This window comes from Juglans regia, chromosome 1 (assembly GCF_001411555.2).
Source record: "Juglans regia cultivar Chandler chromosome 1, Walnut 2.0, whole genome shotgun sequence".
Lineage (NCBI taxonomy): Eukaryota > Viridiplantae > Streptophyta > Magnoliopsida > Fagales > Juglandaceae > Juglans > Juglans regia.
Window position 1 is genome coordinate 1,510,491 of NC_049901.1, and position 19,011 is coordinate 1,529,501.

Sequence of the window (19,011 nt, forward strand, 5' to 3'; positions counted from 1 at the left end):
GCGAAAAATTGGGACGAGACAACGACATAATTCTGAAATTTATTGTTCAACTATCAATATCTCTAGCTAATATGTTACGAAATATAACAAACAAAAAGTGTGCTGGGAACCTGCGCTAAAGTTGCAGCAAGACCTGATAACAAAAGAAAAGAGGAATATGGTACTAACTAATAAGGCCTCTCTCTCTCTCTCTCTCTCTCCCCCCAGTGATGAACACATATATATATATATATATATATATATATATGATTGAACTCAAAGATCAACGTTCCAAACAGCTCCATCTCCTTCCCCACACGAGTTATGCACGTCTTTCATCCTCACCACGGATTTGCATATTCCACTGCATGACCAATCATATGATGCGGCGCATAAGTTCCCTGCCTGTGCCTTCCATTCACAATCTATCATATTTACACATTTAACAATCCGACATTATTAGAATTGTTCTCTGCATGTAATGATCTTGTCTCAAAATATACATACATACATATATATATATGCGGTGACCAAATGGAATCATGTACTAAAAATGTTGAATCCATATAATACGATATAAAACCAACTAGACTAAGTTCAATTATAATATTATATTACCTGGAGGGGTCCCACAACACAGGGAACGGTCGTCGACGTGTTCAACTTCCAATCCGATAAACCAAGAGCCCAGCGACACGTCCTCGTTCGCATATCTATGCAAGATGGGCCTGCCCATATCACAACCATCGCAAAAGTGCCGATTACCCATAATTGATCAGAAAATTAACTACTTAAATTAAAATGGTAAACAAAACAACAATTAATTAAAGGGTATAAGTTTTATAATATCTATCTGCCGTCAGATATATGCAAACTGAGGCCACGTGTACGGTGAATTTTTTTTTTTTCCTTAACTCACAAGTTGATTGAGATGTAGGCAGCGAGGTCTTTGGAGATGGCATAGATTTGGCCGGTGGCATGCCTGAAGTACTTGTTCCCTTCTTCACCAAATTTCCAATACTCTGGCTCGTGATATTTCACCCCCCTGTCATGACCCAATTACATACTACGTTAATTGATTAATATCTTAGAAGTTCACTACTTGTAATTTAATCTCTATGCATGCATGCTTTATTTGACTTTCTTCATAAATAATCTCTTGGGTAAGTGGAGTTCTTGTTGTCCGATTTCACTCACTTTTGAGATAGAACTGGGCCAGACTTCATACACCCTACATAAACTCTGGGTTTGTGTCGGTGTCGTGCAAGTCTACTCACCAGCATACCTGCAAAAACACGTATATATGTTGTGTTATCATTAATTAGCAACATGCAGCATGTTCTTCAATCTTCATGACTACTGCTACTGGCTATATATATATTCCATAAAAACACAATGTTGGAGATCAAGAAGCTAACCCAAGTTGACATGGATGTCATCGTCCACCTTCACGTAGAAATCGGCATCCCAGATGGAGACAGCCGTGGAAAAATACATGCGGGTCTTGGTGGAGAGTTCATGGTAGCCCTCAACATGGTTGAGCCGAAGGAAATCCTTGTGCTCTTCCTCTTCTGCATCGATTGCTTTGTCAAGAACCCCACCCGGGGTGCTGCTGTGTCCGATCACAAACCTTATAACAATCCCTTTCTCTTTCTCCAGTTTCTTTAGCTTAGCTCCTGCATTCATGTAACGTATGTACGTATACGTTTCTACGTAGGTAGGTACGTAAACTGAAACTAGGGGACAGAGATGACGGAAAAAGAAATGACCTGTCGGCATCCATGTTTCTCGAACCGATTCTCGCCGTTTCCTGCTGCTAAAAGCTGTATTAATTCCGATGACAACAAAAGCCTTCTGTAAGCTGTGGTTAGAGGCTTTTTCTAATGGAAGTTGAAGAAGTGCGGTGCCGCTCTGGCTGGTACGAGCTACTGCTAATTCCATTTCCAATGTTGAAATTGTTTTATCCAGTGACCTTTAATGGTGCACAATAAATGAAATATTATGAGATTCCCTTAAAATTAAAGAACGGTACGTAAAAGAAAAAGGAACTATTTACAAGGGTAAGTTCACTTGCTCGATTGCTTGATGGGTTTTTGTGACTTCTCCTATAATGTCTACAGATTTTCCTTCAACCAATTTCTGATCAAGGACAAAAAAATAAAACATTAGGAATATTCTAATTAATAACCAGAATAAACGTGGAAATTAACATCTGACTAGCAAATTAACCACATGATCATTAGTATCAATAAGCTCATGATCGAGATCTAACACGAGTCAACTTGTCAATTCCCAAAATTTCAAATTAGCTTTATTATATATATATATATATATATATATATGTCTAATCACGAGTACTCCAAGCTAGCTTGGACTCGATCACTAGTTGAAAATTAAACCTCGAAAGAGTATATATTAACAAGTTAATTTTTTTTATACTGGACATGCATGATTATAACAGAGATTCTTCATTACTACCCTTGCACTTTTTTAAAATGCAATAAAAAAAAAAGTACGAGACGACTCGTATATACATTACAAAGCTAAGCGTGAGCGGTTTAATTTATTAGGTAGATTTGAAGTACCAAGCTTAATTAATTATTACCCTTAATTTGTGGCCCATGATAAATTATAAAATAAATAATAATAATTTATACCCTTTTGTGATCACAATCTAATTGTGTCATTGCCTCGAGCCTATTGATATGATTTGGCATGTTGGGAATCCGAGCTTCATTACTTTGAGACTGTTGAGTCCATATCTGACTAGTGAAGAGTGATCCTGCAAGAAAGCTGGCAAGACAAAGTACAAATATGGTTTTTCCTGAAACTTGTTTTCCCCTCATTTTATCGTTGTCAATTGCTGCCACTGTTTTCACGCAGAGAGAGTATCAAATGCCACAGTCCCGCAACCACCTTCCTTTCAGATAGCAGCAACCGGCCTGAAATAAGTAATTTGAGTGCCAGCCCGGAGATTAATGTCAAAGAGATCTAGAATTTGGATTTAATTATGTACGTACGGATCAGAATATTTGATTAATTACGAAATGACGAGGTATACATATATACGACGTTGTCACGCACATCTCAATTGTACTAAATCGAATATATATATATATATGTAGTACTTTTCAATTAGTAGATGAGTCAGAAGACGTACGAGAACTTCCTTTCATATTAGCAAAACCCTACGTACACAATATTCTTAATTGTTTTTTTTTTTATTATTATTTATTGAAGTACGTATAGTTTCTTTTCAGGTGATACGGACTTAACTTAATTAATGCGCGCAGTAGTTGTTTATGATGTCAGTTTCCAATTCCCATAACTATACTTTGAAATTAATGTTGTCCAGTCTAAAGCTAGAAAGTCATGCATGCATGTGAGAATATCATGTGTGATTGTTCATGCGAAAACGAATACGCGAGAAGAATTTCTCCACGGAATCCTATTAAAGATGATGAGGAAAGAGACATCCACATATTATTGATCGAAGGTGATAAAAAAGGAAGGAGAAAAAAATCTACGGAGAATCATAGTACATGTTCATACTAATGAAAAAGACCTTTGCAAACCCAACTTAATTATTCTATTTTGTGTCCAAGAAAATAATTTATATACAGAGAACTACTACATATATATAAAAAAATTATATACAAGTAAATTTAAAAATTAATATAATTTATGGATTTATTAGATCTATTTTATAATAAAAATAATTTTACAATCTGACGTACCACGTCAACTTACATCAATTTATGAATTTATTTTTATATAATCTCTTAATATCTAAAGTATTTTCCATATATATATATATATATATATATATATATAGGGCAGGAGAGCAACAGATACCGATTAATAAGGGAAAAAAAAACACTGAACCCTCCTCCCTCCCCCCGGGGGGTTCGAGAAAAGGAATGAGAAGTCATGTACAATGATTCACCCGCCTGTTTCCAAGTTCATAAAAATCTGAACAACAAACCTATTAAAACACAGGAAAACTACTACACACACACACACATATATATATATATATATATGTATGAAGAATTCTCATTTTTAACACATCAACGTCAAGAATAATATATATATATATTTATATATATATATATTCACGTATGTATGTATGTATGTATGTATGTATCAGCTAATCATTATATATGTGAAGATAGAACTTGATCTTTTCATTTTCTTTTTGGGAATAAATATATCATGTATATACATAAGATAGTAATTAGTTGAATTTATAAGGTGGAAAAAACAAGCTAGCTGGGATCGATGCAATATTTAATTACCTTGAGATGGAAGGCTGCAGCAGCTAATTGTATGATTACGGGATCAGCACTACTACTCCTGCTAATGGTTACTGGATCGATCGAGAGATGACGAGAAAAGGAGGAAGCTGCCGGCTGCTAGTTCTTCGATCGATCGTTAGTTCATAATTTTCTTAATCGGGATATTTGGCTGCCTGCCCTAGGCTGCCCTGTATTAATTAGATGGAGTAGGGCTGCTTTAATTTGAATAATGCTGCATGCTGGAGGGGTTGGCAGTTCAATCATGTGGTTTTCATGCCTCAACCACCTGCCTGTATTCTGATGAAAACAACTTCGTCCTATCTTTGCGTGGGCGCCCTCTTTACTCCCATGAATATTATTTACGTCTTAAATCCGCTGCTCAATGCCCATAATTCAGTACTGTCTAAATATACTTATACTCATGCTTATTGTGAGATATATTAATTATGTTTAATTATAAATTAATTAATTAAGACAAAAATATTTTTTTATATTAATTATATATTGTGGTATACTTTAATTACTTCAATTTATAGTGTGTTTAATGCATTAATAAGTATTAGTCGGGGCGCTTTAAATTAATATATTTGTAGATATATAGAATCAATTAGATTATTCTGTACGTTGCGTGTGTGAATACAATAATTGAATATTTTGATCAGTTTTACTTTCCCAACTCATGCCTTTTTAGTTTGGTAATCAATTCTGAATATCTAAAATATATTAAAATTTTCAAAAATTTAAAGAGTTTATAAATTGAGAATTAATGCTACGCGAGGAAACTTTACAAGATGCACGTACGTACACACCTCTACTTAATTAACAATATGTGATTTGTCATTTTTACTATTTTATTTATACACAAACATATTTAATCATTAAGATAGAATGATAAAAATGACAACTCACATTTTGATTAGATAGAGGTGTGTGGTGTTAGGTTTTCATGTATAATTAATTTCTCTTATAAATTATTTACATAAAATAAGTAAAATTCGGCAGTATGACTATTAAATTAGACATGGCTAAAACATATGATAGAGTGGAATGTGATTACTTAGAGGCAATGTTGCTTAAGTTGGGATTTGGTGATAAATGTACTGGTTTACTAATGTCTTGTGTCAAAACAATGAGTTACTCAGTCAAGTTTAATGGGATTCCAGAGGAAATGATTCTTCCTTCAAGAGGATTACATCAAGGGAATCCATTGTCTCCTTATTTGTTCCTTATTTGTGCAGAAGGGTTAACTTTTCTTTTTCAACAAGCTGAAAGTTAGGGAATTATTCGAGGGATTGCAGCTTCAAGAGAGGGCATAAGGATTAATCATCTCTTGTTTGTTGATGATTGTGTCATATTTTGTAGAGTTAAGCAAGAAGAATGGTATAATGTGGAACAAATATTGATGAAGTAAGAGTGTGCTTCTGGTCAATCTCTTAACAAACAGAAAACTTCCTTCACAACCAAATGCAAATGAATTAAGCATTCAATCTTAAAATGGAGTGGCCAGTGGGAATTATAATAAGTATTTGGGCTTACCAACTGTCATTGGGAGGTCCAAATATAATACCTTTCGAGGTTTGAAGGAAAAGATTTGGAGAAGGATTTGTAGCTGGAAATCTTATTTGCTGTCCATAGCTAGGAAAGAGATACTTATTAAAAGTGTGCTGCAAGCTATTCCAGCGTATACCATGAGTGTTTAAGACTATCATCTACTCTTTTAAAGGAGATTGAAGTATATTAGCTTAGTTATGGTGGAATCATAATAAATTTGAAAAGGGAGTGCATTGGCAAAGTTGGGAGAAGATGGGGCAAGTGAAAGATAAGGGTGGTCTTGGGTTCAGAAACTTAATCAGTTTCAACAAAGCCTTGCTAGCAAAGCAAATATGGAGATTGTTGAATGAACCTTCTTCTTTAATAGCTTAAATTTTTAAGTATAAATATTATAGTAACTGCCCCTTACTTGAGTCAAAACTTGGATCATCTCCTTCCCATATTTGGAAAAGCATTTGGTCATCATTAGACTTAATAAGGGCAAGTTTTGTGTAGAGGGTGGGAAATTGTGTGAATATTCAAATTTGGCATGGCAGATGGATTCCAAGACCCTCTACTTATATGGTGCAAACACCCCCACACCTATTAGCCTCGGGAAGCAGAGTGACAGACTTGCTCGATATGGAGAAGCATGAATGGAAAACAGATTTGATAGAGGTGGTTTTCTATCTAGAAGATGCTAAGTTGATTTGTAGCTTACCAATTAGTATCAAGAGTGCAAATGATAAGTTAATATGGGTAAAGTCCTCAAAAGGGATTTTTACTGTAAAAAAATGCGTACTTTGTGGATACTGAGCTTAAAAGGCAGATTATAGGGCAGACCTATGATGAGGCTATTGGAGATGTGCAATGGAAGAAACTCTGGCAGCTACATGTTCTTGGTAAGATGAAGCAATTTTTATGGAAGGCTCTCAATAGCATCGATCTTACTTACAAAAATCAGTTTGGCAAGGAAGAAGATTATTGCAGATGGCCTCTGTCCAGTTTGCATTCAAGAGGAGGAAACAGTCTTGCATGTCCTTTGGACTTGTCTTGCTATAGTGGATGTGTGGGGTGAATCTGTTAGTCCTTTCAGAAAGTGGCATACAGCTTATGATAATTTTTTTCTTCTATGCAGGGATCTGTTTTAGAAATTGGAAGCTCAGCAGGTGGACCAAATTGTTGTTGTGATGTATAAATTGTGGATCAAAAGGAACAAATGGGTGTTTGATAAAAAATTCCAAACTCCAATAGCACTATATTAGTCTGCATTGAATGATATTGATGTCTACAAGGAGGTTGGTCAGCTTCAAAAGCAAAAATACACTGGAAATGGAGTACAATTTCAAACAGTTGATAGAGCCTTATAGAAACCAACTGTGGAGCCTTTCTTTAAGCTTAATTTTGATGCTGCATTTGTATCTGATGACAATTTTATCGGAATTGGTATTGTTCTAAGAGATTGTAGGGGTGATGTAGAGGTAGTATATTAGCTGCTCCTAGACGATATGTTACTTATGTATTCAATGCAGAATGCTATGCATTGCTTCGAGGCTTGTAGCTATGTCATGAGTTGGGATTTCATAATGTGATTTTTGAAAAGGATGCTAAACAAGTGATTGATAGCATACATGGTGCAAACTTAGATTGTTCATGGAATGTTCAAATGGTTGAGGACATTCAGTTCATCTTCTCAAAACACATGGGCTGGAAGTTGGTGTTTACAAAGAGATGGCATTAAGGCAGCTCATGCTACTGCAAAATTGGCAAAAGGGCTACATTGATCTGAAACGGTCTGGGTTGAGGGAGGACCAAGTGAGATTATGTCTATTATTTTGAGGGACAAAGTTTGTATTGCTTCTTGATGATTAAAGATATCTTTGAATCTTTGATCCTTGGAGGAAAAGTTGGAACTCGAAATTAATATCACAAGTAATATATATATTTTACATTTTACACGTGTCATGTATTGTAAATATATTAATTTTTTTTATTTATATGTCCATAATATAAATACTTTTATAAACTTCATTATTATTTTTTACACATCAAAAATAATATTCCTGAGGTCTTTTATCCAAGCCATCGAGAACGTTCCGTCTGCTGGGGTTTTAGTACTCTTATTAGAACTATTTACCCTACTGTTTTGTATGTTCTTCTTTTCAAATGATTCATTGTTCGTGCTAGCTAAATGGACAAATAGTTTAGGTTAGGCATGCAGAGCACATGCAGCGACCGGATCGACAACCCACGTACGTATGTTTCACGTATCAAATTCGCGAGCCTCAACCAAAACATATGAAATTAATATACGACCTGGCCGGGAAGATCATCAGTTCCCTTAATTTTATGTATTATTTGTATATGTATCGATCATTTTCGGCGCTACTGAATCATGAATACATAGAAAATGATCTTAATCCACAACAATACTTATCGATCGCATGATATATAGATTGCGACGATATATATATTAATTGTACTAAATATTTAATTATATATATAAATATAGTATGTTTTTGGCATCACTTGTTAAAGTTAGATTTTTATAGTACTTATCTGAACATGCAATTGCATGGTCGGTCGACGTAAAGCACGCACAATGCGCGTCGGAATACATGGCAGAACCCCCGGCTCTGATTAATTAATTATGTACGTTTGGTAGGGTCAGTTTTGCATGTACCTCATGCAATATTATGGGACATCGGTTGTAAGACATGTGGCTCTCAGATTCCCTTCTTAGCGGCTTGATTTGTGGAGACTACGTACCGTTTTATGTTTTTTAATGGAGCAACGTTACGTATAATTTGTATTTGAGAATTGTACTGTAAATTTAATTAATTTTATCTTTAATTTTTTTTAAAAATTATAATAATATTTTTATTAAAATAATATTTTTTTTATTTAATGAAGAGTTTGTACATGTAATCCCTATTTAAAGCTTATAAATAGAATTTCTCTTTTTAATGTGAAGAGTAAACAGCTTTATGCAGGGGGAAGAGAGAGAAGATAAACCTAATCATGTGAAGAGTAAACGAAAACTAATTGAGTTAATGTGAAAGCTTTATCTGGTTAACACACACAGCGGGCAGCAATCTTCAATTCGAATTTATATATGGAAGGAAGTCAGCAATATCAGAGTTGAAAGTGCCTTCCCTTCTCATCAGCCATCACTAGTACCAATATCTTTCTTGTGGCGCAGGCTTCAAACAGATATGATATCATGAGTACGTATATGTATGCATTCGTTTATATATCCTTGCTTTTCAGCGCAATATTTCAAAGCAGTGTAATTCACATGATCTTAATTACAAGTCATAAACAAATACATATATATTTTTTTCTCAAAAAAAAAAATTAATAAAGAAATTCCAACGAAAATTTAGAGAAGGGATTCTAGGGAAACTGTCCTATCCATACCATATTTATAATACAATTTTCTTTTTTGTTTTTTGGTTGGTTCGAGGGAAGATAGTGCACTGATTTTTACATTTGGAAACTGCAGGATGCCAACAAAAACTCATCATCCACGACCACCTGACCAAACTCCTCACCGATTGAGTCCTCAAACTTCAATGGACTAAATAGAGAAGCTTCTTTCACTGCTTCAAACGACGTTGTCGACGTTCCCAAGTCGAAATCAACGTCAAACTCACACCAAAAGTCTTCTGAACCCGAGGTGGTCTCTGGTTCCGTTGTGTCTAATAAGGACGTCCGTTCGTCCGTAACCTCAAAAAGAGCCGCTTTAGCAGCCGCCGATTGTATATCTCTTCTCGAACAAGAATCGGGCTTAGGCAACAACTCCGCCAACTCCGGGAAGTTGAGACACGCCGAGTTGCCTTTCAAGAAGAAGGCGGCCGAGTCATGAGCCCGAGCTGCCATCTCCGGTGACCCAAATGATCCTAACCAGATACGGGTCTTCTGGCCGGGTAACCGTATCTCCGAGACATAGCGACCCCAGCTCCTTTTACGGACGCCACGAAATGGGGTGTCAGCAGCTTGTCGTTGTCTAGTTGGCTTCTTGTTGTTGAAGCCCCGCGGATGGGAGGAGGAGGAGGAGGAATCAAAGCGGCGAGTTGGTTTGAATTGAGCAGTTTCTGGTTCTTCTTTAATGACAGACATCGTGAATGCGAGCGTATGTCGTGTTTGAGAGAAATGGGTGCTTCGAGTGACCGTGATAGCGATAGAGAGGGAGGCCAGGAGGGTTTAAGTAGAGAGGGTGGATACGTTGATTGGGGGTGGGAACTGGGAGGTTTTAATTAAGTTGCTTGGGTTTCGTAATGGGAATAGCTGGCAATATTTGGGTGAGAGTTTGTGCGGATTCTGGATTTGAAAAGGACATTGATTGACTACACATACTACGTTACATTTAACTATACATAATATTGACCATAATGACCTACCTACTACCAGCTTTTCTTTCTTTTATTTTTCTTTTTTTCTTTCTAAAAAATATAAGTTTAATAAGAGTAGTAGTAATATGACTGCACTATGGCCAATCATTTATCCTAATAATTTTGTTGTTTTCTTTGAATTAAAAACATCTAATTAAGATATTTGTGAGTGAATGCATTCGGTGATCATTGAATGCACTCACTGATTTTAAGGAAATCAGCTTCGACCATGCATGCGTGCAAGTGCTATAAAGTTGACAACAGATCAGATTAACAAAAGGATGGAACCTTAAAAAAGGAAATAGAAAAGAAAAGCGCTAAGGTATGCGCGTGAAAAAAGGAGAAACAGCAGGTCAGTAGTGGGATCGATCGAAGGGATATATATTGGGGTAATTGAGGAAGGATACGTACTCATATATAAAGACAAAAGAGTACATGTGCATGGCATCATCAATAGTAGATTAAACGCGTTAAACCAGCTGTATGTGGGTAAGGTGGCAATATATAGCCTTTATGGCATGCAGTATTGCAAGTCTATGCTTATATCACCAGACGTGTTGACTCTTTTTTTTTTTTTTTTTCACTACAGAAACAGATGCACCAGCATGCTTATCTGAACCAGTAGCTAGTACTACTCCAAATTGTCTCTCTCTCCTCTCTCTCTCTCTCTCTCTAACAAGTTTCTTTAAGCAGAATTCTCAATTATATATATGAAAAGGATTTGAAATGAAGTAGAAAATGTCAACAACAACCCGTAACCGCTTAGAATATGATCAAGAAGGTGCTGTCCCTAATGAATACGTACGTACATTACTAGCTATGCATAAAATGCCATGGGCACAGCTAGCTATATATCTTCCTTAATTTGGCATATATCTAGAGCTAGCTAGGACCATCTTATCATTTTTAGAAGCAACTTGATGCATGCTAGTCCAACTAATTAATTACCTCTCTATGCGGTCCAAAGAAGTGCCGGATCTCATGATACTTGTGATACTTGTCTTTCCAAGGCCCCCCCCCCCCCCCCACCCCTTTCTTTTATGAGGGAGTTAGCCTTTTACTTAAGAGGATATATAATGACATTAATTAGAAATATCTTAAAGGATAGTATATATATTTTGAATGTCACATAATATAAGTAATGGTTGTTAATTCCGTATCCTCATTAATTTGATATTGTCCTTTAATTTTCTTAAGAGATCTATTTTCATATATATGTTGGTTTTGAAAACATTAATTCTAGCGGACACAAAACCTCCTCTAAATCCTCTCAATATCAAAATACTATAAACGCAAACACTTTTCAATTTCAAATATTCAACTTTTTCATCTAATCATTACAACTTTTCTAAACTTTCAAACAAAACAAAACAAAACAAAAAAAAATCAACATTTTCAAATCCCAAAAAAATATATTAAAAAAAATATTCTAATAATATTTTACTTTATAATATAATTTTTATTTAACTTTTTCTTTCTCATTTTTCAAAACCCTATAAAATATATTAATTTAAATTATTTCACATCTTATCTCACTTTAAGTGAAAAAAGAAAACAAGATCGAACGAGCTAATGCTAACACGACAGATTGAATTCCATCATGGGACTATTCTATTTGTACGAGAATAGAAGTTCCAAGGAAAAAATAAGCTATTGCGAAGTCTAGATCACTTAGTTCTCGCAGGTCCATGAGTTAGTCAGTGGGCTTCTAAGTGTGGCCATTGGGCTGATAGATTTTGGGTCCCATCAATATTCACGATGAAAACCTCCAAGACGAACGAGCGCCTGGCGATCTCAGCCTAAAAACTTAATTTTGCGGAATGTGACATGTCTCGGCCTATTTACTTCGATCCATATATAGTGATCTGTAATGCAAATTTTATGCTAGCTAGCTTGTTATATTTTGGTTGACTAATGAACCTAGATCAGAAGTAGTACTGATATCGTGTGGTGTTGGCGGGAACGAGACTATATACCCATGATCAGTAAGTACCCCCGCTAGCTAATCCTCTGGATCGAGCCTCTTGCACCAGTGCTAGCTAGCTAGTTGACTCTTAAGAGTTTTTCCCTCTCCTTTTAAGAGAGGGAGGCCAGTGCTGTCCCAATAAAGGGCGCTTTTGAGCCAATCATATCACACTGCAGGGACAAGCTATATATATATATATATAGAAGATAAGCAATATTATTCTTTGGTACTTAAGTCATACTAGTCATGATTAGAGCTATGAATTGAATGCTTAAGCCATGACTTGATCATTGACTTATATCATACTCAATAGTAGATAAATGGGCCCAACTTTTGTTGGTAACTTCTGTTTCTATCTTTTTGGGACCACGAGTCTTTTCCCAACCATTAGGATGGGAAGTATACATAATGGAAACCACAGTCTCGTAGCCAGTAGTGGTGGGAGAATATTGATTTGATGCATATTGGCAATTGCAGCGGAGGACCTAGCTCCATCAAGAAACATGTAGGGGACATGTTTCTTTGTGCAGAATGATCAGAAGGAAGACAAGAAAACGTGTGAGAATATTTTTAATTCCCAAGTGACATATATACATAAATACATACATATATATATATATATTCGTTTTTGGACATTGAAAGCTTAGATGCAATAATATCTTCCATATTCATGAATCTCATCAAAAGAGATCATATCTGCTTTTAAAAGACACTTCCTTTTTTATAACTAACTAAAGCAGAGAATTAAAGCACGACCCCACCACTTACATCTTCCTTTACCATAAAGAAAAATGAGAAGAGGTCCTTCTTACACATGCATGACCAGTAGTACTGAGAGACACTAAAGAAGTAAAAGGGATCATGAGGACTAGGAGCGTGCACTGCATCTTGCCATCTTCTAGATCTGGTTCATGGGCATAGGACTAACTTCGTTATTGAGCCTTTGGAATAAACTCAAGAACCATGACCATGGGGGACCCTTCAGATATCGCCCCCCTCCCCCTACACAGTTAATTATTGTAATAGAAGGAGAAGGCAATTTTATCAACCAAGCAGGTGCACCTAGGTAGTGGGTCTATGACTATTCAGTAGTTATCCGTCTGGGGTTTACTTTCCTTTCGATACATACACAAGAGTAAGAAATAGGTCTAAGTCAAAGAAATTATAATCACCAGATAGACACTGTGACTTAAGGTAAAATATTGTCAGCACCAACTTGCTTTGAGGGGTTCAGCTTGAGGTTTTCCGGGTCTTCTAGTCCATATGGCTGATGATCTTGTGGAGTGCGTGGTAGCACTGATGGGTTATAAGAGTACCATTTAGACAGGAAAAGGTAAGTGAAGAAGTTGATGAGGCTGAGGGCAGCTAACAACCAATAAAAAAGATCCAAACTGTTCTTGTTGAGGTCATTGTCACTTAGCCAGCCACCACCAGCAGAACTTGAGGTTATTTTGTTCACTAGCGAAACAAGGAGAGAGCTCAAATAGAACCCAAATGAGTATGAACAGTAAGTCATAGCAGTTAGAAAGGATTGCATCCCTTCCACAGACTGCTTGTAGAAAAACTCTATTAGCCCCACAGCAGTGAACATCTCGGACAGGCCAAAGATGAGAAACTGTGGGGCAATCCAAAAGATGGAGAGTGTCTCATTCAAGTGAATAGACGAGTTTCTTCTCTTCTTCTCAACCATTGCAGCCGAAACCATAGAGAAAGTAGCGATAAAGAGCCCTACGCCCACCCTTTGAAGAGGCGAGATTCCCGAGTCCCTTCCAGTGAATTTTCGAGCAAGTGGTACAAAGGCAGTTTCATACAGAGGGACAAGAAAGATTAGCAAAATGTATGGAATGGATTGAAGCGAAGCTGGAGGGATGTTGAAGCTTCTTGCGATCCGGGTGTTCATTGCGCTTCCTTGTTGGACTGAGAACGTCTGGAGCTGTGCTAAAATGGTGTTGAAAATGATGGTGCAGGCAAATATGGGAATAACTGAGATAATAATCTTCACTTGCTCGACTTGGGCCACCGTGCACAGCTTCCATGGACTTTCACTCGTCCGGCTTCCGTCTTCAATTTTTATGCAGGCCTTGTCAAGGAACCTGTGAATTTCATAACTTTATTAGAGAATAATTAATATCAGGTGCATATTAATAAGGCAGGATTGAATTGCTTGTTTAAATTTGAAACATTTCAATCCTTTATCCTGGTCTCATGCCGGGCAACATATATATCTTGATCAGAGAAACCCAGTAGTACTGTCATCATTCATTATTAGATTCAACTTTTGACCATAATCTTTTAGGCACCAGTGATTTGACTACCAATAGTACTACTCGGCTATCAGATTAATGGACTTCCTAACCTGAACTTTTCGGTATGGAGGAGATTAGCACTGATGTTAGGTGACATGGCAAGAACATGGTTCGGCACATTGTTTTGGTTTCCATGAAGCATCCCTGTATTTGAAGGGCAGATTTGCTTTCTTTTTGTAAATGCAGCAACTAGAACCTGCAGGGTATGAATATACTAATCTGAGGAAAAAACAAATAAAAGTGTGTGTGTGTATATATATATATATATAACGCATTAACTTAGCATTTAATAAACTAATTAATTAGCAGCTAGCTAGAGGCCGTTGCTGCTAAATATTCTTTTTCTTTTCCTTTTCTTTTTTAATAAAAAAGGTGGGATAGAGGGAGATCATGAACGTCATAAGACCGTGAGGCCATTGGCAGAACATATACACTACTACCTAGAGGGTCATAAGCTGAATCATGCATATAGGAGAAGGATACATAGGATAAAAATAAAAACCACATATACTACTGTAGCAATTATGTAAGTAAGATTAATATTCATATTCAAAGTACAGCACAAAACCTTGGTTAATTAATAATTTGCAAATTACATTTATTCTATAAGGGAAAACTGGTATAATTTTTTAAATAATAATGCTAGAGTCACGATTTTTTTAACACTTTTAGATATTTAAAAAAAAATAAAAGATATTAAGATTAAGAAGTATTTTTTAATAATATTATGAATTTTTTAAAAAATATATTAAAAAATCTATGTAAAATTTTTTTTTAAAAAAATACAAAATAAACTAGCGGGACAACTCAATCCAGCGGTGGTTCTAATATTATCTTTTCTGAATGGGCGATTTTAGACTACTGCACGTACGTCCTCCCGGCCATAAATGACGAGATTGTTGTAAATTGGACCAAGAGATGAGAAAATCAGAGTCACAGAACAGAAGTACTGATTGTGAAAAAGAACGGACAAAAAGAAAATCTGGTTGTATCAGGATTGACAACTTTATTAATCCTAGCTTTTTGCCTTTTCGATCGATTTACCATTTTAAGAATCAATTTATCAGAAATAATTGGCCGACAACCGATTACAAAAATATAATGCCTATCAAAACTAGAATTTAAGGAATAACTTAGAAGAAGATAAGGCTTCGAAGTATCGAAAAGTAATTAAAGCAAAAGAAACCCCATAAAGGCCATCAAACAACAGTTTAAAAAAAAAAAAAAAACAAAGAAAAAAAAGGGTAAAGCAAGATTACTTGAGCAACAGGGGTGAAGATACTTCCGCTGGGCGGTGTGTTCCGGTATACAAGCGTGCCCAAAATCAAGCTTACCAATCCGGCTGCCATGGCGGCTGCTGAGACTCCAAATCCAACATCCATCCCAGAATGTGTTTGGACCCAAACGAGAACGGTAAGCGCGATAAGCTCCCCCATGCAGAAAGCAAAGTAGGCGGCGTTGAAATAAGAGGAGAGTATCCTGGATTGCTTGGAGTCATCTTTTCTGAATTGATCAGCCCCATGAGATATTATGTTGGGTTTTAAACACCCACTTCCTAGAGCCACCAAGTAGAGTGCAACGAAGAATATCAAAGATCTGTAGCCCTTTGCCTCCACACATGAGTGGCCAGCTCCCTCCAACATCATGTTGCATTTTGGTGGCCTTAATTCTGGAAGATGGGCTTGAACGGAAAGTAGTATAAAACCCTGCAACATTAATTAGAACTAAACTATGTTATCCCAGAAATACTCCAACTCATTTTTTTCTCTCTTAATTATTGTATGTTAAAATGAATATATTATCAAGATCATAAACTTTCCTTGAAGAATATTCTCTCTTCCCCTCTCCCCAAGATCAGGAAAAAACATTCTTTGTTCGGTACAGGAAATGGAATCATGATCAAGCTTTGTATTTTATAGAGATTATTTTTTTATATCAAAATTTATTGCAGAATTTTACAGAAATTGAGATCGAGAGAGAGAGAATTATAATCTTGAATATGGAAATTAAGAATATTTAGCAGTATTAAGAAAAGGAGATATGTCAGAGAAAGGACTTACAGAGAGCTCCACAAAGCCAAAGATCAACATGGTCCGAAAGTTCCCGAGATAAGAATCTGAGAGGAACCCACCAAGGAGTGAGAGGAGGAAGACTGTCCCTATAAAGTTTGTTACTATGTTCGCAGACTTTGACAGAGGAAAGTGCATCTCATTGAATACATAAGTTATCAGGTTGTTCCCAACTGCAGCAATTGCCATCATCTCAAAAGCTTGGAGACCTGTGTCACCCACGGCGATCCATTATATACATGTTACTTCCAATAATAGAATATTAAAATGAAGTGAACGAGATCTACTAAGATTTATATCGTTAAAATGTAACTAAAGACCAAAATTTATTGCTTCGATTATAGAACTTTTTACACTATATATAGTGATACCACACTTCACCTAAAATATAATTAACATTGAATCGCGTACTTCAACTTTAAGCGCACACAGAGATGATTAGAGGTTTTTGGATAACAAAATGGCCAACCGATACATGTGACTATTATAGGCTATAGTAGGACATGGGATTTGGTTAAACAATGTGGATATTCATGCTCGAGCTCGATCCGAGAGAGAGAATAGAGAGAGAGAGAGAGAGAGAGAGACCTAGGACAAAAATAGCAGAAGTCATTCCGCCATGCTTATTAGGCTTGCAGGGTCTGCCTCTCCAATCAACAGACGTCTCCTGATCCACCATAGATGCAGGCATGGAATGATCTCCTTTGAGGTTCATTTTTGTCTTTTCTACTACGCTGTCCACCATTCTCCCTGCCCTTTTCTCTCCTCTTTGCTATATAACTACTACTGCACGATGCTAATATTTTTCTCTCTCTTTGACAAACTCACTCTAAAGAACTAGAGGGTATTTATTGTTGAAATCCAAAGCCCCTCTCGATCTTTGCCTAAGCCTAGTGCTACTCTCTGAGTGGCGATTTTGGGACAAGTTAGCGAGGGAGCAAACCTCATATTTATAACGTACTTGTCCTGCATTTCCTGGTGACCGATCTTTTCATTGGTCTTTCAAGTCCTCGCCAAGTTGACCAAGCAAGTGGGCATGGCCCATGCGCTATACAAGTCAAATCCCAAGCGATTTCAATAATTTTTTATATATCTCCTAGCTCCGACCCACCATAGACCGGTGGTTCCGGGTATAATGGTCCTCCGTATACTTTTTCCTAGCCGATCGATCACCAAGCTAGCTGAGGCAGTCGTACGTATTGATGAATTGGGATGATTCTAGTGGGCGTGTTATTTCTCAAAGTGGGCCATTAATTCCATTACTTTTTCTTCTCTTAATTGTGCTTAATTTGACAGATTCGTGCCTAAATCAACTTCCAATTTGTGCCCAAAATCGTCTAAGAAATTTAATGATATCACATGAATGATGTCTAATTTATTGCAGTGTTTTCAAATAAATCTTTGCAAAAATGTGAAAATATAACGTACATCCTCTGTATTAGGACCAATTTTATTAACACCTCAATTTAAAAAATGTGAAAATGATATATATGTTTTTCACCCCCAATTGATGATCAGGTTCCCTTGTAATATTTTTGTCTCGACTATAACATAAGTGGAGATCTAGATCAAAATGAAACAACTATATAATATTTTATATAATTGTGACTAAATTTTGTGAATAACATTAATAAATTTTGTATCTACTAATTCCTATATATTTTATTTTAAGTTCTAAAATTGAGACATCCTTAAAAAATGCAGTGATCATTCAAAATACTCAACAAGTTTGGTAAGATTTGTACTTTTCATTCTCAAACTTCATATTTACTTTCAAGATTGTACTGGTTTATCTCGAAGAACTTCTCGTACTTCGCGGAGTACTAAACGATCATGATGATTGTATTTCTCCCAAGTTTTGATTTTTGTTTGGACAAAAAACGGACGAATATATATTGATTAAAAGTACTACTATATGGCAATCATGGCAGGAAATTGTACCACTACTATATATATAATTATATATATATATGGAGGATTTATGGTACATTTTTTTTTTTTTTATACGAGGGAGTGTTGAGCGGTTGACTTTTGATAAATTTACTCTTGGATACTGCGTACGTACGCATAGTCTATATATCCTGGTGTTGATACAGCAAGCTAGCGTTTCCAATTCAATGATGCACATCATGGAAAGAAGTGAAAACACAATAGAAATAAGGGGCAAAGTTGCATTTTCCAAAATGATTTCCCTGGTTAAGGGTGAGGGCGGCCAACCAGTGGGTACGAAGCCATTTTGGCCACAGATCATGATGATGTGTGTACGTAAACGCTTTACCAGCAATTGACCTTTCATTCAATTCAATTCCCATCGTTAAAACATCTTTAAAGAGTAAGAGTATAGGAGCCGGCCCTAGCTTTAGAGAGAGAGATTTCTCATTCTCTCTAGAAATCACTATCAAATCAAAATCTAGACGGATGAGCTATTCCCCTCTTCCATCTCCTCTCTAATTTTCTTATTTTCTTTTC

The 19,011-nt window shown here is 36.2% G+C and overlaps 3 protein-coding genes across 3 annotated transcripts; all 3 read right to left on the minus strand.

The window, feature by feature from the left end:
• Window positions 1–35: 35 nt before the first annotated feature.
• On the minus strand, window positions 36–4,481 carry LOC109001382 (probable beta-1,3-galactosyltransferase 8). The gene is made up of 9 exons (XM_018978629.2): window positions 4,278–4,481; window positions 2,637–2,921; window positions 2,054–2,118; window positions 1,749–1,951; window positions 1,398–1,655; window positions 1,177–1,264; window positions 899–1,024; window positions 598–707; window positions 36–404 (listed from the first exon to the last, which is right to left on the minus strand). Exons 2-9 carry the CDS (start codon window positions 2,823–2,825, stop codon window positions 256–258), a joined length of 1,188 nt encoding a protein of 395 aa, XP_018834174.1. The 5' UTR covers window positions 2,826–2,921; window positions 4,278–4,481; the 3' UTR covers window positions 36–255.
• Window positions 4,482–9,071: 4,590 nt separating this feature from the next.
• LOC109001272 (ethylene-responsive transcription factor ERF037-like) lies at window positions 9,072–10,137 on the minus strand. Its single transcript, XM_018978473.2, has one exon. The coding sequence runs from the start codon at window positions 9,927–9,929 to the stop codon at window positions 9,294–9,296; it is 636 nt and encodes a 211-aa protein (XP_018834018.1). The 5' UTR covers window positions 9,930–10,137; the 3' UTR covers window positions 9,072–9,293.
• A 2,673-nt stretch (window positions 10,138–12,810) lies between these two features.
• Window positions 12,811–17,467, minus strand: LOC109001384 (protein NRT1/ PTR FAMILY 4.4). Its single transcript, XM_018978632.1, has 5 exons — window positions 17,131–17,467; window positions 16,534–16,751; window positions 15,733–16,179; window positions 14,524–14,669; window positions 12,811–14,260 (listed from the first exon to the last, which is right to left on the minus strand). The coding sequence occupies exons 1-5, from the start codon at window positions 17,285–17,287 to the stop codon at window positions 13,357–13,359; spliced, it is 1,872 nt and encodes a 623-aa protein (XP_018834177.1). The 5' UTR covers window positions 17,288–17,467; the 3' UTR covers window positions 12,811–13,356.
• Window positions 17,468–19,011: the final 1,544 nt, after the last annotated feature.

Excerpts from the sequence above, each read along its gene's own strand:
- LOC109001384 (XM_018978632.1), bottom strand. The coding sequence starts at position 17,287 with ATGGTGGACAGCGTAGTAGAAAAGACAAAAATGAACCTCAAAGGAGAT. Across the intron at positions 16,180-16,533 it reads TTGGCTTTGTGGAGCTCTCT|GGTTTTATACTACTTTCCGT; the intron begins GTAAGTCCTTTC and ends TTAATGTTGCAG. Across the intron at positions 14,261-14,523 it reads CTCCATACCGAAAAGTTCAG|GTTCCTTGACAAGGCCTGCA; the intron begins GTTAGGAAGTCC and ends TGAAATTCACAG.
- LOC109001382 (XM_018978629.2), bottom strand. The coding sequence starts at position 2,825 with ATGAGGGGAAAACAAGTTTCAGGAAAAACCATATTTGTACTTTGTCTT. Across the intron at positions 2,119-2,636 it reads TAGATTGTGATCACAAAAGG|AAATTGGTTGAAGGAAAATC; the intron begins GTATAAATTATT and ends GTCCTTGATCAG. Across the intron at positions 405-597 it reads GTGTTGTGGGACCCCTCCAG|ATTGTGAATGGAAGGCACAG; the intron begins GTAATATAATAT and ends TAAATATGATAG.
- LOC109001272 (XM_018978473.2), bottom strand. The coding sequence starts at position 9,929 with ATGTCTGTCATTAAAGAAGAACCAGAAACTGCTCAATTCAAACCAACT.